The 24,059-nt window shown below is 39.4% G+C and overlaps 1 protein-coding gene across 1 annotated transcript; it reads right to left on the bottom strand.

Moving 5' to 3' along the window:
• Positions 1-16,567: 16,567 nt before the first annotated feature.
• On the bottom strand, positions 16,568-22,180 carry LOC127157841 (zinc finger protein 239). Its single transcript, XM_051101045.1, has 2 exons — positions 21,871-22,180; positions 16,568-19,985 (listed from the first exon to the last, which is right to left on the bottom strand). The coding sequence occupies exon 2, from the start codon at positions 19,947-19,949 to the stop codon at positions 18,933-18,935; it is 1,017 nt and encodes a 338-aa protein (XP_050957002.1). The 5' UTR covers positions 19,950-19,985; positions 21,871-22,180; the 3' UTR covers positions 16,568-18,932.
• Positions 22,181-24,059: the final 1,879 nt, after the last annotated feature.

Raw genomic sequence — 24,059 nt, forward strand, 5'->3', positions numbered from 1 at the left:
TTAAGGTTACTTGCATATAATTATGCATAATTAATTGTTATTATAATAGTAAGTACATGTACAGTAACATTTGTAACAAGGACTCCTTAAAGTAGTGTCCTTGTTATAGTGTAATTACACGAATAACTATTGAGTATTAATAACTAACAATATTTTCAGTCCTGTGACTGCACAGAGACCTGGAGGGGAACTTTTCAGTCACTAAAAAGTAAAGAAATTCTAAAGTGCTTATGGTTAAAAATGCTTAACCTGCACTAATATATCAAGAAAGTGATATTAAAACTCAAATTGGGGTTGTGCACAACAAACGTCCGTACTGTATAAAATAAGCTGTGATGCTTTCGGTTCAGGGCTGCATTTTTTAAAAGCATTGTAAACCTAAGTTGATCGTAGCTCCATTGGTGGCAATGATTCTATGATCAGCTTAGGCTTACAATGCTTTTGGGAGCATGCGTTCTTGAGTATCCTCAAGCCATGCACTCTCTCATTAGTTCATTCCCCATTGTGCTGGTCTTGTGTTGCGTCATGTTCCTGTCTTGTTTTTGGTGTTCCTCGCTCACACTCCGTATTCTGTCTTCTTGTGTGAGCATGCAATCTCGAGGTCACTCAGTCATGTGCTCCTCTGTCCAAGTGTGTTGTGGTGTTCTGTGTAGCATGCGGTTTGTGGTTTCTTCTGTCGCGTGCTCTCTCGTTATCTTGTGTTGTTGTACATAGTTTGTGTTTCTATCGGCTACATGCTTTCTTTTATTTTTTGTCTTGTGCTTTGTAACACACAGCTTGTTTTTCACTGGTTGTGTGCTTTCATGTTGTCATGTTTTGTGTGTACACGTGGCTTAACACATGGTTTGTTATTTGTTTTGCTGGACATATATTTGTGTTTTTGGTTTTGTGTGAGGCTTTTGTTTGTTTCTGTGTGCCATGTGCTCTCATGTTTCTTGCCTGACCCCGCCCATTTGGTACCTGATCACTGGTTAATTTGTCCAACCAGTCCTCCCTTGTTACCTGATTTGTTTGCTCCCTATTTATTCTCCTTGTGTTTTCAGTCCTGTGCCAGTTCATTGTCGATTGTTCCCTTGTTGGTTCCTGTTTTGCCTTGCCTTGCTGTGCTGTATCATACTGTTCCCTGGCCTGGCCTGGCCTGCCTGCCTGTTTTCCCCTACAGGGTGTTTTTTTGTTTTGTTTTATTATTAATAAAAAGCCCATTCTTCCAGCAACTAAAAGGAAAGGACATGGTATGTGGCAGTAAAAACAAGTAGCTGTAACAGTAAAAACAAGTAGCAAGGTTAGCTAATAACCATAAGACTACATATTGTCATCAGATCATACTACTGTTAATATTTTCTCCAATAAGCAGATTCAATGAGACCTGTTTTCCCGTTTGGTCAGGTGATGTTCTAGATATTCAGTATATACAGGTGTTTCTATAAGGATGTGACATCACATTAAAACAAAAAATAGGTTTGTTGCTTTATATATTTAGGTTATTGTAGTTTGTTGAATATCTCTGTCTCTGTCTCTCTGTCTCTCTCTCTCTCTTCATCACTTCGTACTGTTTAACCTCAGTCAGCAAGATGCGCCTGTACTCACCCACCTCTCATCTGGAAACCACTGTCAACACTGATGCTAAGATTGACTGCTCAGTCACAACAACAACCACAAATACATCTCGTTTCACGATAACATGGATGATTGGGTCCCAGATGCTCTTAACTATGGACCTAGATGCTGTTGTCAAGTTTGGCCCTGCAGCCAGCCTAGAGAAGGACCAGAGGATCCGTATGGAAATAAAACAGAAACAGACCTTTCAGCTGACTATCCACCAGGTCAGAACATCTGACAGTGGGCAATATCGTTGTGAGGTGGAAGAATGGCTTCAGGATCCTCTTGGTGACTGGTATTCACTAAAGCGAATGACTGTTTCCACACAGCTTGTTGTCAAAGAGAAAGGTAAAAACCTACTACAATATTGTACTTTAATAAGGTGCAATGATCAAATGAGAATCTAGTAAAATGCATGTTCTTGGATATGTACTTAAGTAGCTTTCAGAAGTGTTTCAAATATTTCTAATCTTTTAACAAAAACCTAGACATTTTTGACTTAATGCCACCAAAAATATCACAATGACTTTTAATTCGGATGTTACATATGAAGATCTCTTTCCCACTGAGCACTGTACGTCCAAACGACGTCATTTCAACGTCTTTGTCGGAATATAGACATGATCTGCACGTCGGGTGGACGTCTCATGTTTGTTGGGTTTCCAAAATGCGATAAACGCCATTTTTTTTTACAAAACTGACTTCCTGCCAAAATCAGTATTGTATCTGGTCGGTATTGAAAAGGCAGTTTTTAATTTTACATAAAGTGCGTGTTATTCTGCCATGTTTTCTCTCTTTTTTTCCAAACCGCGACAAACCCCAGTCTCCCATTTCTGCAAAATGCGATACACCCGCTCAGCCAATCACAGCGCAGCATTTCACGCATTGTAAACAGTAAAGGCGGCGCTTTGAATACACCCCGCATCCTAGTTAAGTAATGTATCACAGACATATCTGACGAATCCTTTCATAAACAAAGTGTAGAGAGAGTGTAAATAAGAAATTCATTGGGCAGTGTAGAGAGTTACCTTAGAATTTTGTGAGATCGCAATGAGCTAAGATGAGTGACAGCTTTTAATGATTTTTAAGGGAGTTTGTAAATGAGATACTGATTTAATACAACAGGTAAATAAACAATAAGTTCATATTAAGTGACTTACATTGTCTGACTATGACACTATTGCCTGATTTTGCTCTATTTCATCTTCAAAAATAGTTTGAAACAAAGTCACGGCTGAGCCCCTGCGCATCTCCATTCAAACACAGCGGTGTTTCGTTTAGGAATGAACGCGCGCGTTTTCTTGTGAGTCAACGAATCAGGAGAGGGGGTTCAATCTTCAACTGGCTGGCGGGAGCCGTCACTGGCAGTGGCTGGTGGCAGCTGTCAGTCTGATTTTGGGCGGGCTGACTGGCAGCTGCCAGCTGGCAGTATGCCTCAACAAGTTTCAGCAACAACAGATTTTCGGCAGATTTTGTGTTTTGTGCTTAATTTCTTATTGTGAACCTGTTCAGTTCTTTATTTTTAGCGCGATTAAAGTGTTTAAATGGCGGTGATTCCGACTGTTTGGTTAATGCCGCTTCTACTGGTCGCTCAGTCAGACAGCGGCAAGAGCGCTCCGAGTTCAACGCGTTCTCTACCACTCCTACTACAAGGAAGTATATTATTTCATGATTATTAATATCTTCTTATGGATCTTGTCTTTTAATTTATCCACTTTTTATGGCGTTTTATTATGAATAAAGTGTTTAAATGGCCGTGGTTTCAACTGGCAGCTTATTGTCGCTTCCACTTCCAGTTCAGTCAGTCAGCCGCGAGAGCGCTCCGAGGTTAACGCGTTTTCTACCACTCTTGCTACAAGGAAATATATAATTTCATGATCGTTAATATATTCTTATGGGTCTAGTCTTTTTATATGCCGACGTTTTATGGAGGTTTCTTACGAATAAATGGTTCAAATGGCCGTGATTTCAACTGGCAGCTTATTGTCGCTTCCACTGGCAGTTCAGTCAGACAGCCGCGAGAGCGCTCCGAGGTTAACGCGTTTTCTGCCACTCGTGCTACAAGGAAATATATTATTTCATAATCATAAATGTTTTCTTATAGGTCTAGTCTTTTAATTTATCCACTTTTTATGGCGTTTTATTATGAATAAAGTGTTTAAATGGCCGTGGTTTCAACTGGCAGCTTATTGTCGCTTCCACTTCCAGTTCAGTCAGTCAGCCGCGAGAGCGCTCCGAGGTTAACGCGTTTTCTACCACTCTTGCTACAAGGAAATATATAATTTCATGATCGTTAATATATTCTTATGGGTATAGTCTTTTTATATGCCGACGTTTTATGGAGGTTTCTTACGAATAAATGGTTCAAATGGCCGTGATTTCAACTGGCAGCTTATTGTCGCTTCCACTGGCAGTTCAGTCAGTCAGCCGCGAGAGCGCGAGGTTAACGCGCTCTCTGCCAGGTATATTATTTTATGATCGTTTTTACCACTCTTGCTACAAGGAAATATATAATTTCATGATCGTTAATATATTCTTATGGGTATAGTCTTTTTATATTCATTTAATTATGAATAAAGTGTTTAAATGGCATTAATATATTCTTATGGGTCTAGTCTTTTAGTTTATCAACATTTCATGGAGTTTTATTATGAATAAAGTGTTTAAATGGCGACAACTGGCAGCTTTTATGCATGAGGTTTTTTATATGCTTTCTTAAATAAATGGTTCAAATGGCCGTGATTTCAACTGGCAGCTTATTGTAGCTTCCACTGGCAGCTCAGTCAGCCGCGAGAGCGCTCCGAGTTTAGGCGAAGCGTCAGTAAGCAACCAGTCGTGATCACGTTCATTTGACCGCTTTAGTTGTGGAAAAAAACAAAAAAAAAAAAACTAAAACGTCAATCATACTAAAGAACAGAGTCATAAGAATACATTCATAACAATAAAATAGTGTATTTCCTTGCAGCGAGAGTGACAGAAAACGCGTTATACTCACAGATCTAAAGCGGTTGAGACTGCCAGCCACCAGCCCGCCACTGGCAGGTCACGTGACCTGCCAGAATCAGACTGGCAGCTGCCACCAGCCACTGACAGGTCACATGACCTGTCAGTGGCAGCTCCTGCCAGCCAGTTGAAGATCGAACCCCTACTGGGAATCAATTACCCATTCATAAAAAGAGTCACTTGCTTTATTCCTAAATTAATAAGCCGTTCGAACGAATCAAATGAATGATATGATTCCGAAATTAAATCAGTGACTTACCGCCACCTACTGGCAGTATTTCATTTTTATCTTCTTTTTAGTTATTAAAATCATTTAATATTTGTATGTTCAAAATTGTATATTTAAAACATCAATCTTAACAAGAGTTTATGAATTTGATTGCACTTATGCCATCTCTTTCCATCACTTATACTTTCTCTAAAAAGAAAAGCGTAGACCCCTAATGGATTTATTGCATTTTGGGAAAAAAATAATTTTATAATAAATCTTTGAAAAAATCAAAATCTAGATTTGAATTATTAATGTTATTATAACCTAAAGATTATGTGAAAGACTATGTGAAAGTTTAAAACAGAAAATAGTGGTTTTCATCTTGCCAATTTCTTGGTAAAGAAAACACATTTTGACTCAAATTAATCAAAATGGATTTATAGTGTTTTGGAACCAAGCTCTTCAAATATTCATCATACATTATTTCAGAAAACACGTTTTCATAATAGAAGAGGTTTATTTATTTATCATTGCATGCATGCTTTTTTAATGCACTTTTGAATAAAGAAGTTCAGGCAAATAAAATGACCCAATTACTGTTATATTTGTCTTTTAATTTCCAGCCAGTGATTTCAAAATGAATAAAGCTAACCACACACTAAAGATTGAAGAGGGAAAGCAGCTAATGTTGAATTGCTCAGTGGATGGTATTAATTCTGACTCCACACTTCGCTACTCCCTTACCTGGTTGTTTAGCCGAGATCATTCCTCCAGTGTGACACTTCTTGCATATAGTCATGATGGCCGTCTGAAGTACAACAGCTTCGACCCAGAGCTTGAGGGACGACTCCACTTCTCCACCCCAGAAGTGGGTGACTTTCACTTGACTATCCGTAGATCTATCCAGGAAGACAGTGGGCACTACTACTGTCATGTTGAACAGTATCAGCTGGACTGTAAAGGCACATGGTCATATAAGGCAAGCGACAAGTCAGGTTTTACCGATGTTGAGCTTATTGGTGAGTACTTCATATTTCAGTTGAAAGTTCTAAAATCATGTGAAAAGTGATAGAGAAGATTATTTAATTTTTTATTTTTGAAAGTCTGCAAGTGAGGTTCACCACTGATACATCACTGGACCGTGATTCTATAAAACAGTAAATGTTTGAAATGACTCGGTCCAAGGGTTAGACAAATGAAAGATCTGTCATCACCTTCAATGCCAGCCATAATAGATTGCGATATACAGGTGCATTTCAGTAAATTAGAATGTCATGGAAAAGTTCATTTTTTTCAGTAATTCAACTCAAATTGTGAAACTTGTGTATTAAATAAATTCAGTGCACACAGACTGAAGTAGTAAGTCTTTGGTTCTTAAAAATGTGATGATTTTGGCTCACATTTAACAAAAACCCACCAATTCACTCAACAAATTAGAATACTTCAATAAGTGCTTTAATTACTGCCTCAGTTCGGCGTGGCATGGAGGTGATCAGTCTGTGACACTGCTGAGGTGGTATGGAAGCCCAGGTTTCTTTGAGAGTGGCCTTCAGCTCCTCTGCATTTTTTGGTCTTTTGTTTCTCATTTTCCTCTTGACAATACCCCATAGATTCTCTGTGGGCTTCAGGTCTGGTGAGTTTGCTGGCCAGTCAAGCACACCAACACCATGGTCATTTAACCAACTTTTGGTGCTTTTGGCAGTGTGGGCAGGTGCCAAATCCTGCTGGAAAATGAAATCAGCATCTTTAAAAAGCTTGTCAGCAGAAGGAAGCATGAAGTGATCTAAAATTTCTTGGTAAATGGATGCAGTGACTTTTCCACTGTGTTTTCAAAAAACACAGTGGACCAACACCAGCAGATGACTTTGCACCCCAAATCATCACAGACTATGGAAACTTAACACTGGACTTGGGCTATGAGCTTCTCCACCCTTCCTCCAGACTCTAGGACCTTGGTTTCCAAATAAAATACAAAACTTGCTCTCATCTGAAAAGAGGACTTTGGACCACTGGGCAACAGTCCATTTCTTCTTCTCCTTAGCCCAGGTAAGGAGCTAAGGAGAAGACTGTGGTTGTCTGTGGTTCAGGAGTGGCCTAACAAGAGCAAAACGACAACTGTAGCCAAGTTCCTTGACACGTCTGTGTGTGGTGGCTCTTGATGCCTTGACCCCAGCCTCAATCCATTCCATGTGAAGTTCACCCAAATTCTTTAATTGATTTTGCTTGACAAGCCTCTCAAAGACTGCTGTTCTCTTGGTTGGTTGTGCACCTTTTTCTTCCACACTTTTTCCTTCCACTCAACTCTCTGTTAACATGCTTGGATACAGCACTCTGTGAACAGCCAGCTTCTTTGGCAATGAATGTTTGTGGCTTAACCTCCTTGTGAAGGGTGTCATTGATTGTCTACTGGACAACTGTCAGATCAGAAGTCTTCCCTATGATTGTGTAGCCTAGTGAATCAAACTAAAATGACCATTTTGAAGGCTCAGGAAAGCTTTGCAGGTGTTTTGAGTTGATTAGCTGATTGGCATGTCACCATATTCTAATTTGTTGAGATTTGAATTGGTGGGTTTTTGTTAAATGTGAGCCAAAATCATCACAATTAAAAGAACCAAAGACTTAAATTATTTCAGTCTGTGTGCACTGAATTTATTTAATACACGAGTTTCACAATTTGAGTTGAATTACTGAATTAAATGAACTTTTCCACAACATTCTAATTTATTGAGATGCACCTGTAGCTTTACGTTATTAAGAAAGCAAATGCAGTAATCAAATTCGAGACGTATTTGTTTCAGAGTGTACTGCAGCACTGTGATTATTTTAATACATTTGGGAACACAATGTGTACTTGATTCCCTATCTGTCATTCACTCCAATGTTGTGTTGAGTGTATGACACTAGGGGTCACTCTTGGGAGCCCAAACACCTCTGACAACATTGAGAAAAGGCCAATGAAATTGGGTGTGCAGATTTTGCATAGCTGGCCACGCCCCCGGGCATCCAGGTATAAATAGGGCAGCGCAGGACCTTCTCACTCTGTTTTTCGAAACCGAATGCAGCGTCTCTGCTGATGTCAGGCTTGCGAGGACATGCCCTTGAGCACGCTCCACTTGAGAGCACGTTCTTTGTTAAGAAGCCGCGGCTCACTTCAACTGCTTCTGGTCCTTCTACTACCGGGTATGAGGCCGCAGCGATGTGCATTGAAGGAGAGCAGGGGGAAGTGAGCGATGTCTTGCCGGGTACTCCACCGCAGACCGCTCTCCCCGCCCCGTGAGCTTCTGGATGATTTGACAGCTTGTCAGAGCTTGTCTTTTGTTTGTCTTTTGTCTTTTGTTCAGAGCTCCTGCTTTTGTTCAGAGCTCCTGCTGGGGAGGAGGAGATTACTGCAGCATCGGAGGGAGGGCGTGAACCATCTGAAGCTGACGCCTCTTCCCTCTTCTTAACTCACCTCTTCGGCTGCTGAGTCTCAGTTGGTGGTGGACGCTGAAATGGATGCCGCGCTTCAATGGGCAGCCAAGGAGATCGGGCAGGAGTGGGTTGCCCCACCTCACCCCAAGCCTTCTAGGCTGGATAATTGGTTTCTGAGCAACAACCGTGACTCCAGGTCACGCTCGTTCCCAGTGCCATTCTTCCCTGAAGTGCATGAGGAGTTGACAAAATCGTGGAAGGCCCCTTTCACTACCCTCGAAGGCGGTCCAGCGAGGGGGTATACGGAGGTCCCCTAAGTGGAGAGAGCGGTTACGATGCATCTTTGCCCGCAAAATGCAGCCACCTGGAGGGGCTGGCCGAGACTCCCGTCCAGGGCTTGTAAGTTTTCTTTGGCACTCGTGGCAAAATGCAGCCACCTGGAGGGGCTGGCCGAGACTCCCGTCCAGGGCTTGTAAGTTTTCTTTGGCACTCGTGGCAAAGGCTTACACGGCTTCTGGGCAAGCTGCGTCTGGGCTATCCTGCAGGTCTACCTAGCCAAGGTATTAAAAGATCTGCACAAGAGTGTTCCCAACCCAGAGCTACTGCAGGAACTGCGTTCTGCAACCGACTATCCTCTCCGAGCTACAAAGGTCACGGCGCAGGCACTGGAAAGGGAGATGTCTGCCATGCAGAGATGCGAGATGCTGAGAAGGTTCACTTTCTAGACGCTTCCATTTCTCAGGGTGGTGTCTTTGGTGATACAGTGGAAGAATTTGCCCAGCAGTTCTCTACTGTGAAGAAGCAAACGGAGGCCATCAAACACATCCTGCCTCAACATGTGGCAAACGCCAGCTCCGCCTAGGCAGCAGCCTTCACCTGTTCCACGCCGAGGGAGGCCCCCTGCTAGAACAGCTCAGGCCCCGCAGGAAGCTGGTCCTGCAGCCAAACCCACCCAATGGTCCAGTTCTCGCTGGAAGGTGGCACTGCCAACCCGTCCACAGGCCACAAGGAACCGTTTTCTGGCTTCACAGTGTTCCTGAGATGGGCAGCCCAGAGGAGAGGGACCAATTGACCTGCCTGGATCCACACTCGATGAGGGGACGAGTGTTGGATTCGGCTCCATCCCGGCTGAAACGAAGGGTTTTACAGCCCCTACTTCATTGTACCCAAGAAAGGTGGTGGGCTCAGGCCAATCCTAGATCTTTTTTTTTTTTTTAAACGGGCGCTTCACAAGCTTCTGTTCAAAACACATGCTCACGTGTGTCAGGGTTCCAGATTGATTTGTGGCACTAAACCTGTAGGACACACACTTTTATGTCTCGATCCTTCCAAAACACAGGCCGTTCCTGTAGTTTTCCTTCGAAGGTCGGGCTTATCAGTACAAGGTTTTGCCCATCTGCTTCTCCCTGTCTCCCCACGTCTTCACGAAGTAAAAGGAAGTGGGCATTCACATTCTCAACTATCCCGGCGACTGGCTGATTCTAGCTTACTCGCAAGATTTGGTTTGCTCTCACAGGGGTGTGGCTCTCAACCACCTGGCTCATTTGAGACTTGAGGTCAACTGGGAAAAGAGCAAACTCTCCCCAAAACAGAGTATCTCTTTTCTCTATGTAAAGCTGGACTCGGTCAAAATGACTGCACGTCTTTCCCAAGACTGTGCACAGTCAGTGCTGAGGTGCGTGAGAGCACTCAGACTCAGAACAGCGTTCCCCCTGAAATAGTTTCAGAGGCTCCTGGGGCAAATGACATCCTCAGCTGTGGTCACGCCACTGGGCCTGATGCACATGAGACTGCTACAGCACTGGCTTCACATCTGATTCCCGAGACGGGCATGGCACCAAGGCACATACTGTGTGAACATCACACTGTTGTGTCGCAAAACCTTCAGCCCTTGGGAAGACATTTCATTCCTATGGTCAGGGGTGCCCTTGGAACAAGTGTCCAGACACATTGTTGTCACAACAGATGCTTCCAAGACAGGCTGGGGCACCGTGTGCAACAGGCATGCAGCCTCAGGAGTCTGGACTGGCCCTCGGCTGCTTTGGCATATCAACTGCCTGGAGTTGTTGACAGTGCTTTTAGCCCTGAAGAGGTTCCGACCCTTTGATTTAGGGTAAGCATGTGTTGATCTACACAGCAACTGTGGCATACATCAACCACCAGGGCGGTGTATGCTCCTTGCGTATTTCACAACTGGCCCGCCATCTCTTACTTTGGAGACTCTATATCAGCCAATCATGACTTGGTGGAAGGCAGATCGGTCAGGAAGATTTGGTTATCAGATTTCTTAGAGGTGCCTGGAGGTTGAACCCTCTCAGGCTGCTTCTCATCCCCTATTAGGGCCTTACAGCAAGATCCATTTGAGCCCCTTCAGTCAGTCGATCTTAATGCCCTCTCTATGAAGATGGCCCTCCTGACTGCTCTCACTTCTGTCAAAAGAGTGGGAGACCTTCAAGCCCTCTCCGTCAACAGTTCGGGGGGGGGACAGTACGCAGGAAGGTGACCCCAACCTATCCTTGTTATGCCCGGTCTGTGCCCTACGCATTTATTTTGAATGTGCTCAACCTTTCAGACGTTCAGACTAGCTCTTTGTCTGTTTTAGAGGACAGCAGAAGGGGAAGGCTGTCTCCAAGCAAAGGACCTCCCACTGGCTTGTGGATGTGATCCGTATGGCCTACCAGGTCAGAAGTTTACCCTGCCCGCTGGGAGTGAGAGCCCACTTGACCAGGGGTGTCGCTGCCTCGGCAGCTCTTGCGAATTGTCTCAGACATTTGCAGAGCTGCAGGTTGGTCTACACCTAACCCATTCACCAGGTTCTATAATCTGCACGTGGAACCAGTATCTGCTGGAATCGTAAACGCAAGCTCTTGAACTCAAGAGACTGGTTTGGTGTAGAGCTTGCTATAGTGCTTCCCCTCATGGTGATGATGCTTCTACAGTTCAGTAAGTTTCCTTGTGTGAACCCTGAACAGCCCTTCATTACTTTAGTAATTCTGGACGTAGCTAAGTTCGGCGGAGGAACTTGCTATAAGAATCCAGTACAAGGTAAGTTGCCTTTTGCAAACTCTTGACTGGGCTGGTGCTCCACATGTAGTGGCTCCTCATGTGGCCCAAAGTGTGTAATCCCCACCTATATTCCCTGTAATGCGGTGTTTCCCTTGAGACAAATCCTGTCTCTAGGTTCTGAGTTTTTTGTAATCTCTCGTGATGTGGAGCCCACCTCAGAGACCTCCTCTAATTATGTTTTCACATTTTACCCCCCTCTGGTTAGGTTGTGATCTCCGTAGTGTCTTTTTCCTTAGGGGAAACAATCACTGTCCCAACATTCTCAAGACACTCAGCCGCTCCACTAAGGAAAGGCCTGGCTGCAGGACCCTGCCTGCGACAGGTCAGTTCTTGGACGTTGGAAGGTCACAAAGAAGTGAGCTGCACTCATTTTAACATGTTGGCTTGTTATTATCTGCGCCCCAAGCACTCTTGATGCAGTCTGAGTTGTGGCGTGTGGTATAGGGACCCCTAGTGTCGTACACTCAACACAGTGTTGGAGTGAATGACAGATAGGGAATGTTACGTATGGTAGCCCTCGTTCCCTGATGGAGGGAACGGAGACGTTATGTCCTTCATGCCACAACTCCAGACTGCCCCGAACGAGTGAGCAGATCCCGCGCTGCCCTATTTATACCTGGATGCCCAGGGCATGGCCAGCTATGCAAAATCTGCACACCCAATTTCAGTGGCCTTTTCTCAGTGTTGTCAGAGATGTTTGGGCTCCCAAGAGCAACCCATAGTGTCGTATACTCAACACAACGTCTCCATTCCCTCCATCAGGGAACTAGGGTTACCATATGTAACAGAGACGTTCACTTTACTTACACAATAGCATAAATTCCAACATTTATGAGGACAGAAGTTTACAGCAGTATTTTGCTGAAAGTTTCATAGTGAAGAATGTAAGATACAAAAATGAGTACTGTAACTTGTTGTGTAAAGTAAATTATTACAGTGATATTTTACAGTAAAACTGCAATTTAAGATGGTACTTCATTTTTATAACTATTGTTACAGCTAATAGTACTTCTTATTAATTTTGGCTATTATTATTATCACAACATCTAATTTGATTGAGTTTCTAAAACAGAGTGTAATGTCCACTTTAAAGTCCAGCTTTTATCACATTAGAAAAAATGACCAAAACCCCTGATGTAGTTGATTTGAGCCATTTTATTAATTTCAACTAGGCTTTAGTCACTAAATTATTCTGTCCACATCCCTTCAACCATGATTTCACCAATTAAGGCATGTTCCCTATATGGGTGTCATGAGACGCTTATCCCATGAGACAAGACAAAACACTGAAACTGGGTTCAAAAATCACAGTTCTGACTTTTTTCTCAGAATGATGAGATATGCTACAATTGCGAGTTATAACGTCAGAATTGCAAGATATAAACTCACAATTCTGACTTTTTTTTCTCACAATTGCGAGTTTCTATCTTGTAATTGACTTTTTTCTCTCAGTTATGAGTTTATATCTCACAGTTGTAACTTTTTTTTTTCTCAGAACAGCAAGTTTATCTCACACTTCAAGTCAGACAGGCAGGGATCAGAAACAGCATCGGGGATATCAGAGACAATCCAGAAGAGTAACCAGAAGACAGGCGAGAGTCAGGGCAGGCGGCTAGCAGAGCAAACTAGAGTAATCCAAAGCAATGAAGTCAAAGGACAGGTGGCAAGGAATCAGCGGTCGATAAACAGTCCAAGATCAAACACAGATAATCCAACAACAAGGTAAATGCTCAGAAACGCATCCATAGCAAAACAAGACTTTGTGAGGAGTGAGAGTCCAGAAACAGTTTATAAAGGCTGGCTAACGCGTAACACCTAGGCAGGTGATCAGGCCCAGGCACGGGGTATATGGGAAATGTAGTCCGAAATGGTTAGTACTCGGGAGAGTGTGCCCTCCGGTGGTGATCAGAGGGAGTCAGAATTGCGAGGTTGTATCATGCAATTCTGAAAAAAAGTCAGAATTATGAGATAAAAAGTCACAATCATTATTTTATTTTTGACATGTTTTTATTCAGCGATGGAAATAGGCTTCCATATGAGACTCAAGAGAGAAATGTCTTCACATTTTGATCTTGTTACACCCCTGGGTCATGGATCAAACATCTTTCTTGTTTGTGTAGCAGCATCTCTATATATCAGTAAGACTTTAGGGTTAGGCTTAGGGCTAATGTCAGGGTTACGATTTAGTATGTCATCAACCAAAATTTCTTTCTGATTTTAGGGGTAGATTATGGTAAGGGTTTGGGTTCAGGTTTGAACTATGTTTCTGTCAAGAAAGTTGACAAACAAAGATCCTGGAACAAATTGTACTTGGCAAACTCATGGTGCCCTCAAAGACACAGCCTCTAACCCCTAACCCCTTACCTCAAACTCCAAGGAGATCTTTCATAACTGGAGAAAGCTATATGTTACCATTCCCATTCCTCACAATGGCCACAAGATTCCCCCAAAACAACACACATCTTTTGGTCACATATTTTGAGGCATGTAGTTTAGTCAGAAATGACTAATCACTCTGGAGCTGCAAGAAATGACATAATGACAACAACCCTAACAATCACTATTCTTTTCCAAAAATCAAACATCTAACATTGGATTTGTTTTCTCAGGTGAATCTGAAAAGACAAGTCCCAATAAAGACCCACTGGTAATGGCACTTGGAGTCACTATTCCTCTGATTTGCATTCTTGTATTGGTCATAATATTGTTGTTGAGAAGGGAGCAAAAGAGGAATTCTGAACTGAAGAAGAAGAAAGACTGTCTGTGGGCTGAAAATAACCCTCTCACTCCCATAGCTGAGGTGACTCCTGCTGCAGGGGATCATTCCTAGTCTGTCTACCACAGTTACTGTGTTAATGCAGTGGTCTGTGAGTGTTTCTTGAGTTTGGGTACATACTCTTAGTTATTAATTCACTGCAAATATCACATTGTGGCTATGTTTAATCTTTTTTGAAAATGTTAAAGTTAATGTCTCCTAGGTTGTATTTTACCTTGCTTAGTTTTGTTCTTGGTGTTTGAGGATACAAATGTCATGCAAAATGTCCATCCCAGTTTTTGCTGAATGAATGAAAAAAAAAAAAAAAAAAAAAAAAAAGTGACAGTAATTTGGTTGTTTGCACAGCTAGTATTTAAGTTTTTCTCCCTGCTGTCCACAGTCCTATCAGAACAGAACAACAACATATTTTTCACATGGTTTTTGCTGTTGTAATTGCATATTGTTATAGAGTTCACATTGGAATTTTGCTGTATGGCTGTTAACAAATTTAGTTACAGTTATGATGACGCCATATTTTCAATTATGTGAGTCAAATTTATGACATTTACTAATTCTCCTTTTCCATTTGCTCACAGGCAGTTCAGTAGCAACTGTCTGATCATCACACATGCTGTTTTTAGTTATTTCTATCGTAGACAGTAAGTAAAGATGCTCTGAGCAGGTCTGTTTAACAATCACATTTCAGTGGTTGTGTTTTTTTGCTCAAGTTTGTTAGGCTGATCTCACAATGAAGAAAATGCTTTCTTTGCAAAAATACAGTGCATTATGGAAACCACTAAAAGATATTTGGTTTATAAAGCCAGTCCACTGTCACATTTTTTTTTTTATGTATGGAAACCCTGTATAGAAGAAAGCCTTGCACATTTTACTTTCACTTTTAAATTAGTGGCAATTCGGCGTCAATTGCTTGAATGCCATTCAAGCAACAACAAAATACAACATGTGCGTGTATATATACATTACTGTATATAACTAAAGGGATTATCAAAAATCCCTTAAGTTTTGATAAGTACTTAAGGGTATTTATCAAAAATGACTGCAAACAGTCAAGGTGTTGTCCATTTCTGAACAGCTTAGTGATTTGTAAAACAGATTTCCTGTTAAACAGACTTGTTACTGCTGTATGGCGAGAAATTGTTTCAAAAGATTTAACACATAAACAGGATTGCAAAGGAGTGGAAAATTTCCAGAACTTCATTTGGGGAATCTTGGAAATATTCCAAGTTGGAAACTTCATGGGAATTTACATACATTTGTGGGAATTTATTAGAAATTTGGGGAGATTTATATAAACTGCATTATATTCAAACATAAATATAAACATTTTCTTTGGCCATAAGGTGACATGCATGCAAGTCCCATTCAAAATAAAAATTAAAGCATTTTCTCTCAATGTCTCTGGTTTCTGCAATTTTTCTCTCAATCCTTTCAAGTCTCAATGGCTTCAACTAGGATCAACGTTCTCCAAGTCTGGAGGATGGCTCTATTTCAGGATCAAAAAGCTGTATAGGTTTGCCCGGATGGCCACCAGTTTTCCAACCCTTGCGTTTGTGAGCCTGACCTTTGTGTATATTTTCCCAAACAGTGACCTGCTGCGCTCAGAGGCGGCTGATGTTGGTGGAATTTGAAGGATGGTAGAGGCTACAAGTGCCAGGGCCTCAGATCCACAAAGTCCTTTCCACCAGGTAGATGCAGATACGTGCTGGCATGACTGCCATATCCCATCCCATCCCCAAAGGCCTTGCTTGATAATTCCTTGTACCCGGACGTTCGACCACCCATCAGTGATGACTGAAATGCAGTCTTTGCCTGCACTCTGTTGAACTGTACACAGTAAAAGTTTGGATGCATTACAGTTTTTAAGATTTTTGAAAGAAGTCTCTTATGCTCATTATTCAAGCCTGCATTTATTTGATCAAAAATACAGAAAAAACTGTAATATTGGAAAAATATTATTACAATTTAAAATTGTTTTTTCTTTTTAATATACTTTAAAATATAATTTCTGTGATGTAAAAAAAAGCACTAATCAACAAATGCCCCCATTTTTATTATTTGAAGTAATATCAAAACTTACTTTAATGGATGTAGTCTTCTGACTCAAATGCATAACTGCTCGGCTTCAACAGTCCTGTGGTAGACAGAGCCAGGGAAATGGGAGGGAATTCCCCCTTAGTTTCTTATTTTTTTAATCTCACCTAAATGTTTGCTCAGTCAGTGCATTTTTTATTTATTTTTTAAATTGTGTTGCGCAATACTTTACACACAGCACAGGGAAGTATGTAATATGTAATTTACTTGAATACTCGCTAAGATGGACATTTTTTTGTGTGCAGTTTTTTTTTTTTTTTTAAACCAAGGTGATGCTGCAAGATTTGTTAAAACTAGAAGCATCATGAAGATGTACCATAACTCTTCTCTTTAATTAAAGAGCACATTTTTGCTTAACGTAAGCTCAACACAGAGAGAGCGAGCCCCAACAAATTAACACCCATCACCGCACAGCTCTTCCCATTACAATTCACCGAGCGCCATCTAGTGTTGCTATCAAGCAATAACATTTTAAGAGCATAACACCATACACACTATCCATCGCTCATCTTTCAGTAAAGAATTGGGTTATACAACTCATTTGTTAACATTTATTACATTTATTATAAAGTTGGATGCACATAACAAAGTTTTTTTTTTTTTTTTTTTTTTCACTAAAAATGAATTTGAGTGAATGCAAAATAACCACCAATAAAACAACATTTTTTGTTTTCCAAAACTAACTTATGGAAAGTAACAAAGTAAATGTCACACATTATTGGCACCTGCCCTAAGTTAGTTTTTTTAAATAACTAACAGAAATTAACAGTAGACAGTAAACACACATTTATACATACATAAATACATTTGAAAATTGTTTTTGTCAAAAGCAATAGAAAACCGTTTTTTGATTTTGTGCAGATTCAATCCAGAAACCAACTGGTTGCAAAATACATCTTCCAAATTATGTTGCTGCTTAAATATGATGACCCCAGGCAGATGTCAATCACAGATGTTGCCTTGTGTGGCTCTGGAACAACACACGATGTAAATTTAACAGTAAAATGGAAACAACCAGAGAAATTTACATTTAAAATAAATGTAAAAAACAACAACAACAGTATTGCAGAAGAACCCAAACATTGTTCACTGCATAATACACTTGATAATTATGATAACCTTGCATAAGCTGACCAACCATTTGTGTATTGTGGGTTAAGTGCAAGCATTTGTTTTATCTGTAACCAGCTGACTGCACATTATATCACATAACTTAAACACTGTGAAACATAAAAAAAAAGAGCATTATGAAATTTAAGATGTGGTTTGTTGATTTTAAGGGAAGATCTTCATAGAAAACGTGGAAAAACATTCAGACTTTGCCTAGTCATTGTGCACAAACCACAACTTAATTGTTTTTTTTTTTTTTTTTTTTGTTTTGCTTTGTTTGTTTGATTCAGACATAGTGTGCAGTCAGCTGGTTCCATGCAAACGACTCATACAATCTTAGTATCAAAAATAAATAAATAAATGGACATTTACAGAATATTATTAATAATGACAGTCCTTTTGATTCTGTGGATATCTGCAGAGCTTACTGTGGCTTTGTATTTTGTGTTTGTCTCAATTCTCTTATATTTTTAGATATAGTATGTACAATAGTAAGTTTTAGATTTCAGTTTGTGGAGTTGGAATTTGAAGTAGCTGTATGTTCTTTACCTTGAATTGTCAGTTTCTAAACCGTTGTGACTATACACTGACTTATACTAAAGAAATTGTGTGAAAACAGTGGATTACTTTACGGCAGCAAAAAGTGCATGTGCACAACTATCAACTGTTAATTATGACAACAGTATAGCCTATAATTACTACAGTGAAATTACTTATCTGTAGGGTACTCCACAGTAGAAAAAACACACAAAACTATATACAATTGCTTTAAATTTGTATGACACAAAGAAGAATTTACAGAATTGTAACGCAATAAAATTCATTATAGAAAGTATTCTTCCACCCTGCTTCACAAAAGTTAATTTATTCTATACAACATATAAACTAAATAAAAATACTTATGTAGCATTTTAAATCTGTTTATCTGCCACCTCAATTCAAATAAAGGAATTAAATACGATGGAACTGAATAGAAATTCAAACATCACTGTAAAAGAACCACCAAAAAAAAAACAGTGGAGTCAACTTAAAATAATGTTACCCTGCTGCCTTAAATTTTTAACTTCAGTCAACTTAAATAAGTTTTGGCAACTTTAAATGTAAAGCGATACTAAGTGACAACTTAGATATATGTGTTGACTAAACAAAAAAATTGGTTTGTTAAAATTAACAGCTGTTTGTTACCTGGCTGCCTTAAAATAAAGTTGAATTAACTCAAATATCTAAGTTACTAAGTTTTCACTTAGTAAAACTTAACATTTTAAGTTGACTAAACTTTTTTGAGTTGACTGAACTTAAAATTTTAAGGCAGTGGGGTAACAAATTATTTTAAGTTGACTCAAATTGTTTTTTTTTACAGTGATGCTCAATTCGATTCTAAATGGATACACGTCCTTGGTAACTTCAAGGCTGATTAAGATGTAGTGCTGTACCACTTTTTGATAAGTATGAATGAAAAAAAACATTAAATTAAATAAAATATATAAAGCTGTGCAAAGGCAAGTTTTTGTGCAACTGTACATGGTCTATAGGTCTGTACTGTGTGCATGCAGAGAATTATTATTGTAATTTTATACTAAGAGCAGTTGAAAGTATAATTATATCATACATCATTAATGCAAAAAGGCATTAAGTGAATGTTACAAAATGACTGCCTGTCCATTCTTATGAGTTTTCCATTGTACTTTTAATTTTGGCTCTTGTTTTGGAACGTGTGTTGACTTCTGACGTCGATGGCGTTGGGGATCCAGCAGTGTGCAGCTCAAATGGGGGATCATGTGAATCTTCCTCTTTTACTTCCTCGTCCTCACATTCGTCCATGTCTGTTTGATGCTTTTTGCAGTGTTTCTCAAAAGTGGACATCTTCACAAAGATTTTGTTGCACACCTTGCAATGAAAGAGCTGCTCTCCATTTTGTAAGTGCATCTTCAGTTGCAAATAAGAGGAGTGAGGAAAGGCCCCCGAGCACACGCTACAACACAGAGCCCCGTTGCCCTGATGGCTTTTCTCGTGTTGTTTTAGCATGGACACTGACCTGAAGCCCTTGTTGCACGTGGCACAGATGTACCTGCCCTCGCCCAGCTCCAAAGCCTGATGGTTAAGCAGATGGGCTGACGTGCGGAAGGCCTTACCACACTTGTCACACTTAAAAGGGCGCTCACCTGTGTGCAAGCGCAAGTGTATAATAAGTCCGGCCTTTTGCGTAAAAGCTCTTTCACAGAGCGTACATTTAAAGGGTTTTTCACCGGTGTGGAGCCGACGATGAGTTTTCAGGTGTGAGGCACGGCCAAAACATTTATTGCAATCTGGGCATTTGAAGGGTTTCTCGCCAGTGTGGATGGTCTTGTGGCGCATAAGTTGGGACGACTGCATGAACATTTTGGAACATATGCTGCATTTGTACTTCCTCTCTCCAGTGTGTGAGCGCAGATGCAGGGCGAGGTGGGCTGATGAGATGAAGGTCTTGGAGCAAAGCCGGCAGGTATGAGGCTTCTCCCCAGCATGGGTGCGTTTATGTAGAACCAGACGAGAAGAAAGGGTAAAAGACTTGTCGCAGTAGGGGCATTTGTAGGGCTTGTCTTCACTGTGCGTTTGCTGGTGTTTGGTGAGCATGGATATCTGGGCAAAAGACTTGTCACAAAGGCCACAAGGGTGGGATCGAGGCTTGGATGAGTGAGACATGTTGGTTGACTCAGAGCTGAACAAAATCCATCACACCTAATGACAAAAACATCAACAAAGTTAGTTTAGATTAATTATCCACTACAAAAATCCAAAGAGTCAGAAATCAAATTAAGACTATCCACATTTTTTTTTTTTTCACATAAGAGCAAGGGTGACCATTTATACATTGTAAGGGTTTGGCCCCCAGTCTCAAGGTGGATAGAGTATTTTTTTTTTTTTTTTTATCAAAATATTTTGTTTAATGCCAATTCGTCATTATTACTTGAGAAAATTATCCAATTTATAAGTAAAAATTCTTTCTACAGTGGCTTCAAACATTTATTACAGGTGTAATTTAAGGTCATTATCGGTCGGCGGTCCACTGAAAGAGGCAAGGAAGGTTAAATATCCACAAAATTATTCTAAATAAACAAACAAATAAACAAACAAAAACAGAATATGAATGTTTTAAATCAATTCTTTACAAATGTATACAACTCAGACACATACAATGAATGAAAACTGATTAAATGGGAGCAACGTGATTTCTTTCTGTCAAAGGTAAAACTAATTAAAATAGCTTCCTCCTATATAACGTATAACTAATCACAATTCAGTTTTACCTGACAAAATCTTTCAAATAGCTTGTGTTTAAGGATTACTAGCTACATTTTCACTATGATAACCTTTTTTTTTTGTCTGTGTGAGCATTATTTAAATTGTAAATATGTGACCCTGGACCCCAAAATAAAATTGAGATTTATACATATAAATAAGCTTTCCACCATTGATGTATGGTTTGTTAGGATAATACAAAAGTTGTCCGAGATAAAACTATTCGAAAATCTGGAATCTGAGGGTACAAAAAAAAAAAAAAAAAAAAAAAAAAAAAAAAAATCAAAATATTGAGAAAATCACCTTCAAAGTTGCCAAATGAAGTTCTTAGCAATGCATATTACTAATTACAAATTAAGTTTTGATATATTTACAGTAGGAAATTTACAAAATATCATCATGGAACATGATCTTTACATAATATACTAAAGACTTTTGGCATAAAAGAAAAATATATCATTTTGACCCACACAGTGTATTGTTGGCTATTGCTACAAATATACCTGTGCTACTTATGACTGGTTTTGGGATCCAGGGTCACATATGTTATCATATAGCCTAGCAGATATATTTTTATCAATGTCAAAATTTTATACAGATTTTACAAGGGTGAAATGTAATTTCCTGGTCTGCTGCCTTTGATGTGTGTGTACTGTTGTACTGGCAATGGCTTAACATTCAGAACGTTCAGCCTCCTTTAAATTTAGCAGAAATATTGATTTATTTGAAATTAATAAAGGGCTTAATAAAGCAGGGAAGAATATATTACATCCACACATAGTAAATGTAGCTTTTTATTCATTTAAATGTTTGTTTTGACCATATCTGTAGCGGGCTTAGTGTAACTATATTATATTTGCGTTTTGTACAGTATATCATAATCAGATTATGACGTTTATACGCGTATATTTTAAAATAGTAAGCAATCATCTAGCAAAACCAGATCATGATAATAGCTTAAAAAACATACTGCAATTGATTATTGTTGAGCACAGCGGGTTTGATTAATATTTTACACATCTCCTTCCTAGAAAACTGGCTGGAGGACCGCATCTGTCATTAGACATACAAAATGTTGGATGTCAAATGCAAACAATCACAGCTGAAGATGTTCTCGTGTCTATCTAACTGGGCGTGACAGGCTATGCTATATATCCCCTTGTTGCATTATTCACAAGAGACAAGCAAAAATGAATGACGCAAGTGTGAACTACAAAGGGGAAACATTGTGAGGAGAGTACCGAGACAGATTTGCAAGTTTCCTGCGTTCATCCTGTTCGTGATTATGCAACATCGAAGAGCAATTGCAAGCATGCAAACTCACCCCTTTCAATACCGTTTCCTCCGAAAACATCACTGAAGCTTTTATTAATATCTTAGTTCGCTACATTATTCACTATGCACGATTCATGATTCTATGTTCATGTGGTGCTGGTATATGCTAGCCTAAATCACCACTGATGAACTGACATTAATGTAGAATGATAACACGTAGATAATGCACGTAAGCATTTTCAGGTTTGTGCTAAAATCACGAACTGCATGATAGCTAAGCTGGTAACACTGTAAACAAAGGAAAGGAATCAGTTTCTCGCATTCGTGGAAACCATAGAGTAGCCTAAGCAGTCTGTCATGCTATCAAAATAAAAGTTGTCTAACGGCAAGAACATTATTACAGTTATATTTGCTTATGTAGTTATAAATGTCGTAATAAATGTCGTATACTGATTTCAGCACAATTACATTTGTTAAAGTTATTTTTGCCACCGTAAATAAAATCCTTGCATCCTTCAGTTATTTTTTTCTATACCAGACTACAATTTCTATAGTCGTTTAGATGTCATCACCTTCCCTCGCCATATTATATATATATATATATATATATATATATATATATATATATATATGATTGGTTACTTAAATTACTTGTGATTTACTGAGTGAAAACAAATTTTCCCTCCTCTCAAAGTCTTTTGCTGAACACAAGAGTGAAGGAGGAGGGTAAGTTTCATTTTCGCAAAACTTTCTCTTTCCAGAGAACAGAAACCATCTGTGTTCACTGAGAGGGTTTAACAGTCATTCTCATCGCGTTCCTTTCATTCTGCAGTGCGAGTGAAAGCATCATCATCATGACCACATAAGTACTATTAAAGGTAGGAGATAACCGCATGCAGAAGATACAGGAGTTACATGAGAATGCAAGTTTTTAATAATATCAATATTTAGTAATATAATATTATGCTAATATAACATATTCAGAGTTTTTTTCTATTTCATTGTTTGAATGGCTTTACTAAACCTTTGGCGGATGCAAAGCATAAGTAAACCACTACAGCATTCTCTATTTTGTATATATGTTTATACTTCCATTTGTGCTATTATGAGTTCCTTTTAGAGTTGTGACGTTCGCGACCGAACCGATTCTTTTGAACGGCTCATAAACATGAACGATGGGAGCCGAGTCGCGGCTGGGAGGCGGCGGGGGGGGGGCTTGTTCTTTCTGTCGTTCTTTTTTTCCTATGCGTGTTTCACACAGATGCACACAAATTATTCTAATTTTATCTACAGTATATGTCTAATACTTTAAATATTTTTTGTTATCTATCAAAATGTTCTTTTGTGATACTGTTCTTGTATAGAAATTTTTCACTAAAAGCTGTTTTGCACAGACATTCATTGCAGCCCACTTTGTTATTGTTCATTTAAGACTTGAAGGGGCCGATGTCCTAAGTTTACAGTAGTAATAGTAGTAATAGTGGACTGTATGTAGACATTTCCATTTTATTTATCCAAATTTTATCTACAGTATATATTTAAAACTTTAAATATTTTTTTGTTTTCTATCAAAATGTTTTTGTGTGATAACAATGTTCTTGTGTGGAAGTGTGTTTTGCACAGAAATTCATTGCAGCCGGCTTTGTTTTTGATGTTTATTTGTGAGTAGGTATTGTATGAATAACATAAGTCAACATAGCTTTACACATACACACACTTTGTACTAAAGGTAAATCCAAAATAGTGATGTCACTGTCTAAGCAAAGGGATGTTGTGCAACCCTATGGAATATAGTCCACACATGACAAATGAGGTAATAATCAATATTTCAGAATAATTCAAACTCAGATATTGGTGTGTGATATCTGAGTTTTAATTATTTGACTACAAATCTCACCTCATCATTCCTCCCAGTGATTATTTCCAGGATAAACTGAGATGCCCCCAAGCTGGCTTCTTAAAACTGACTAAATACTTAAAAAGAGCCAAAAGAGCCGTTCTTTTGAACGTCTCTTTGAAAGGAACGGATCGCCAAGATCCGGATCCCCTCAAAGAGCCATAAATCCTATCACTAGTTCCTTTCATATAAGTTTAAGAGTTTTTTGGCACCCGATAAGCTACTTTATATAACATATATATGTTTACATATAGTCCACAAGTGAATTTATATTGTCTTCTGGGGAAAATATTATTAAAATATTATTAAAAAGTATATAAATATAAATGCAATGATTGCAA

Source organism: Labeo rohita, unplaced genomic scaffold (genome assembly GCF_022985175.1).
Source record: "Labeo rohita strain BAU-BD-2019 unplaced genomic scaffold, IGBB_LRoh.1.0 scaffold_122, whole genome shotgun sequence".
NCBI classification, from domain to species: domain Eukaryota; kingdom Metazoa; phylum Chordata; class Actinopteri; order Cypriniformes; family Cyprinidae; genus Labeo; species Labeo rohita.

Coding starts and splice junctions, on each gene's coding strand:
- LOC127157841 (XM_051101045.1), bottom strand. CDS start 19,949: ATGTCTCACTCATCCAAGCCTCGATCCCACCCTTGTGGCCTTTGTGAC.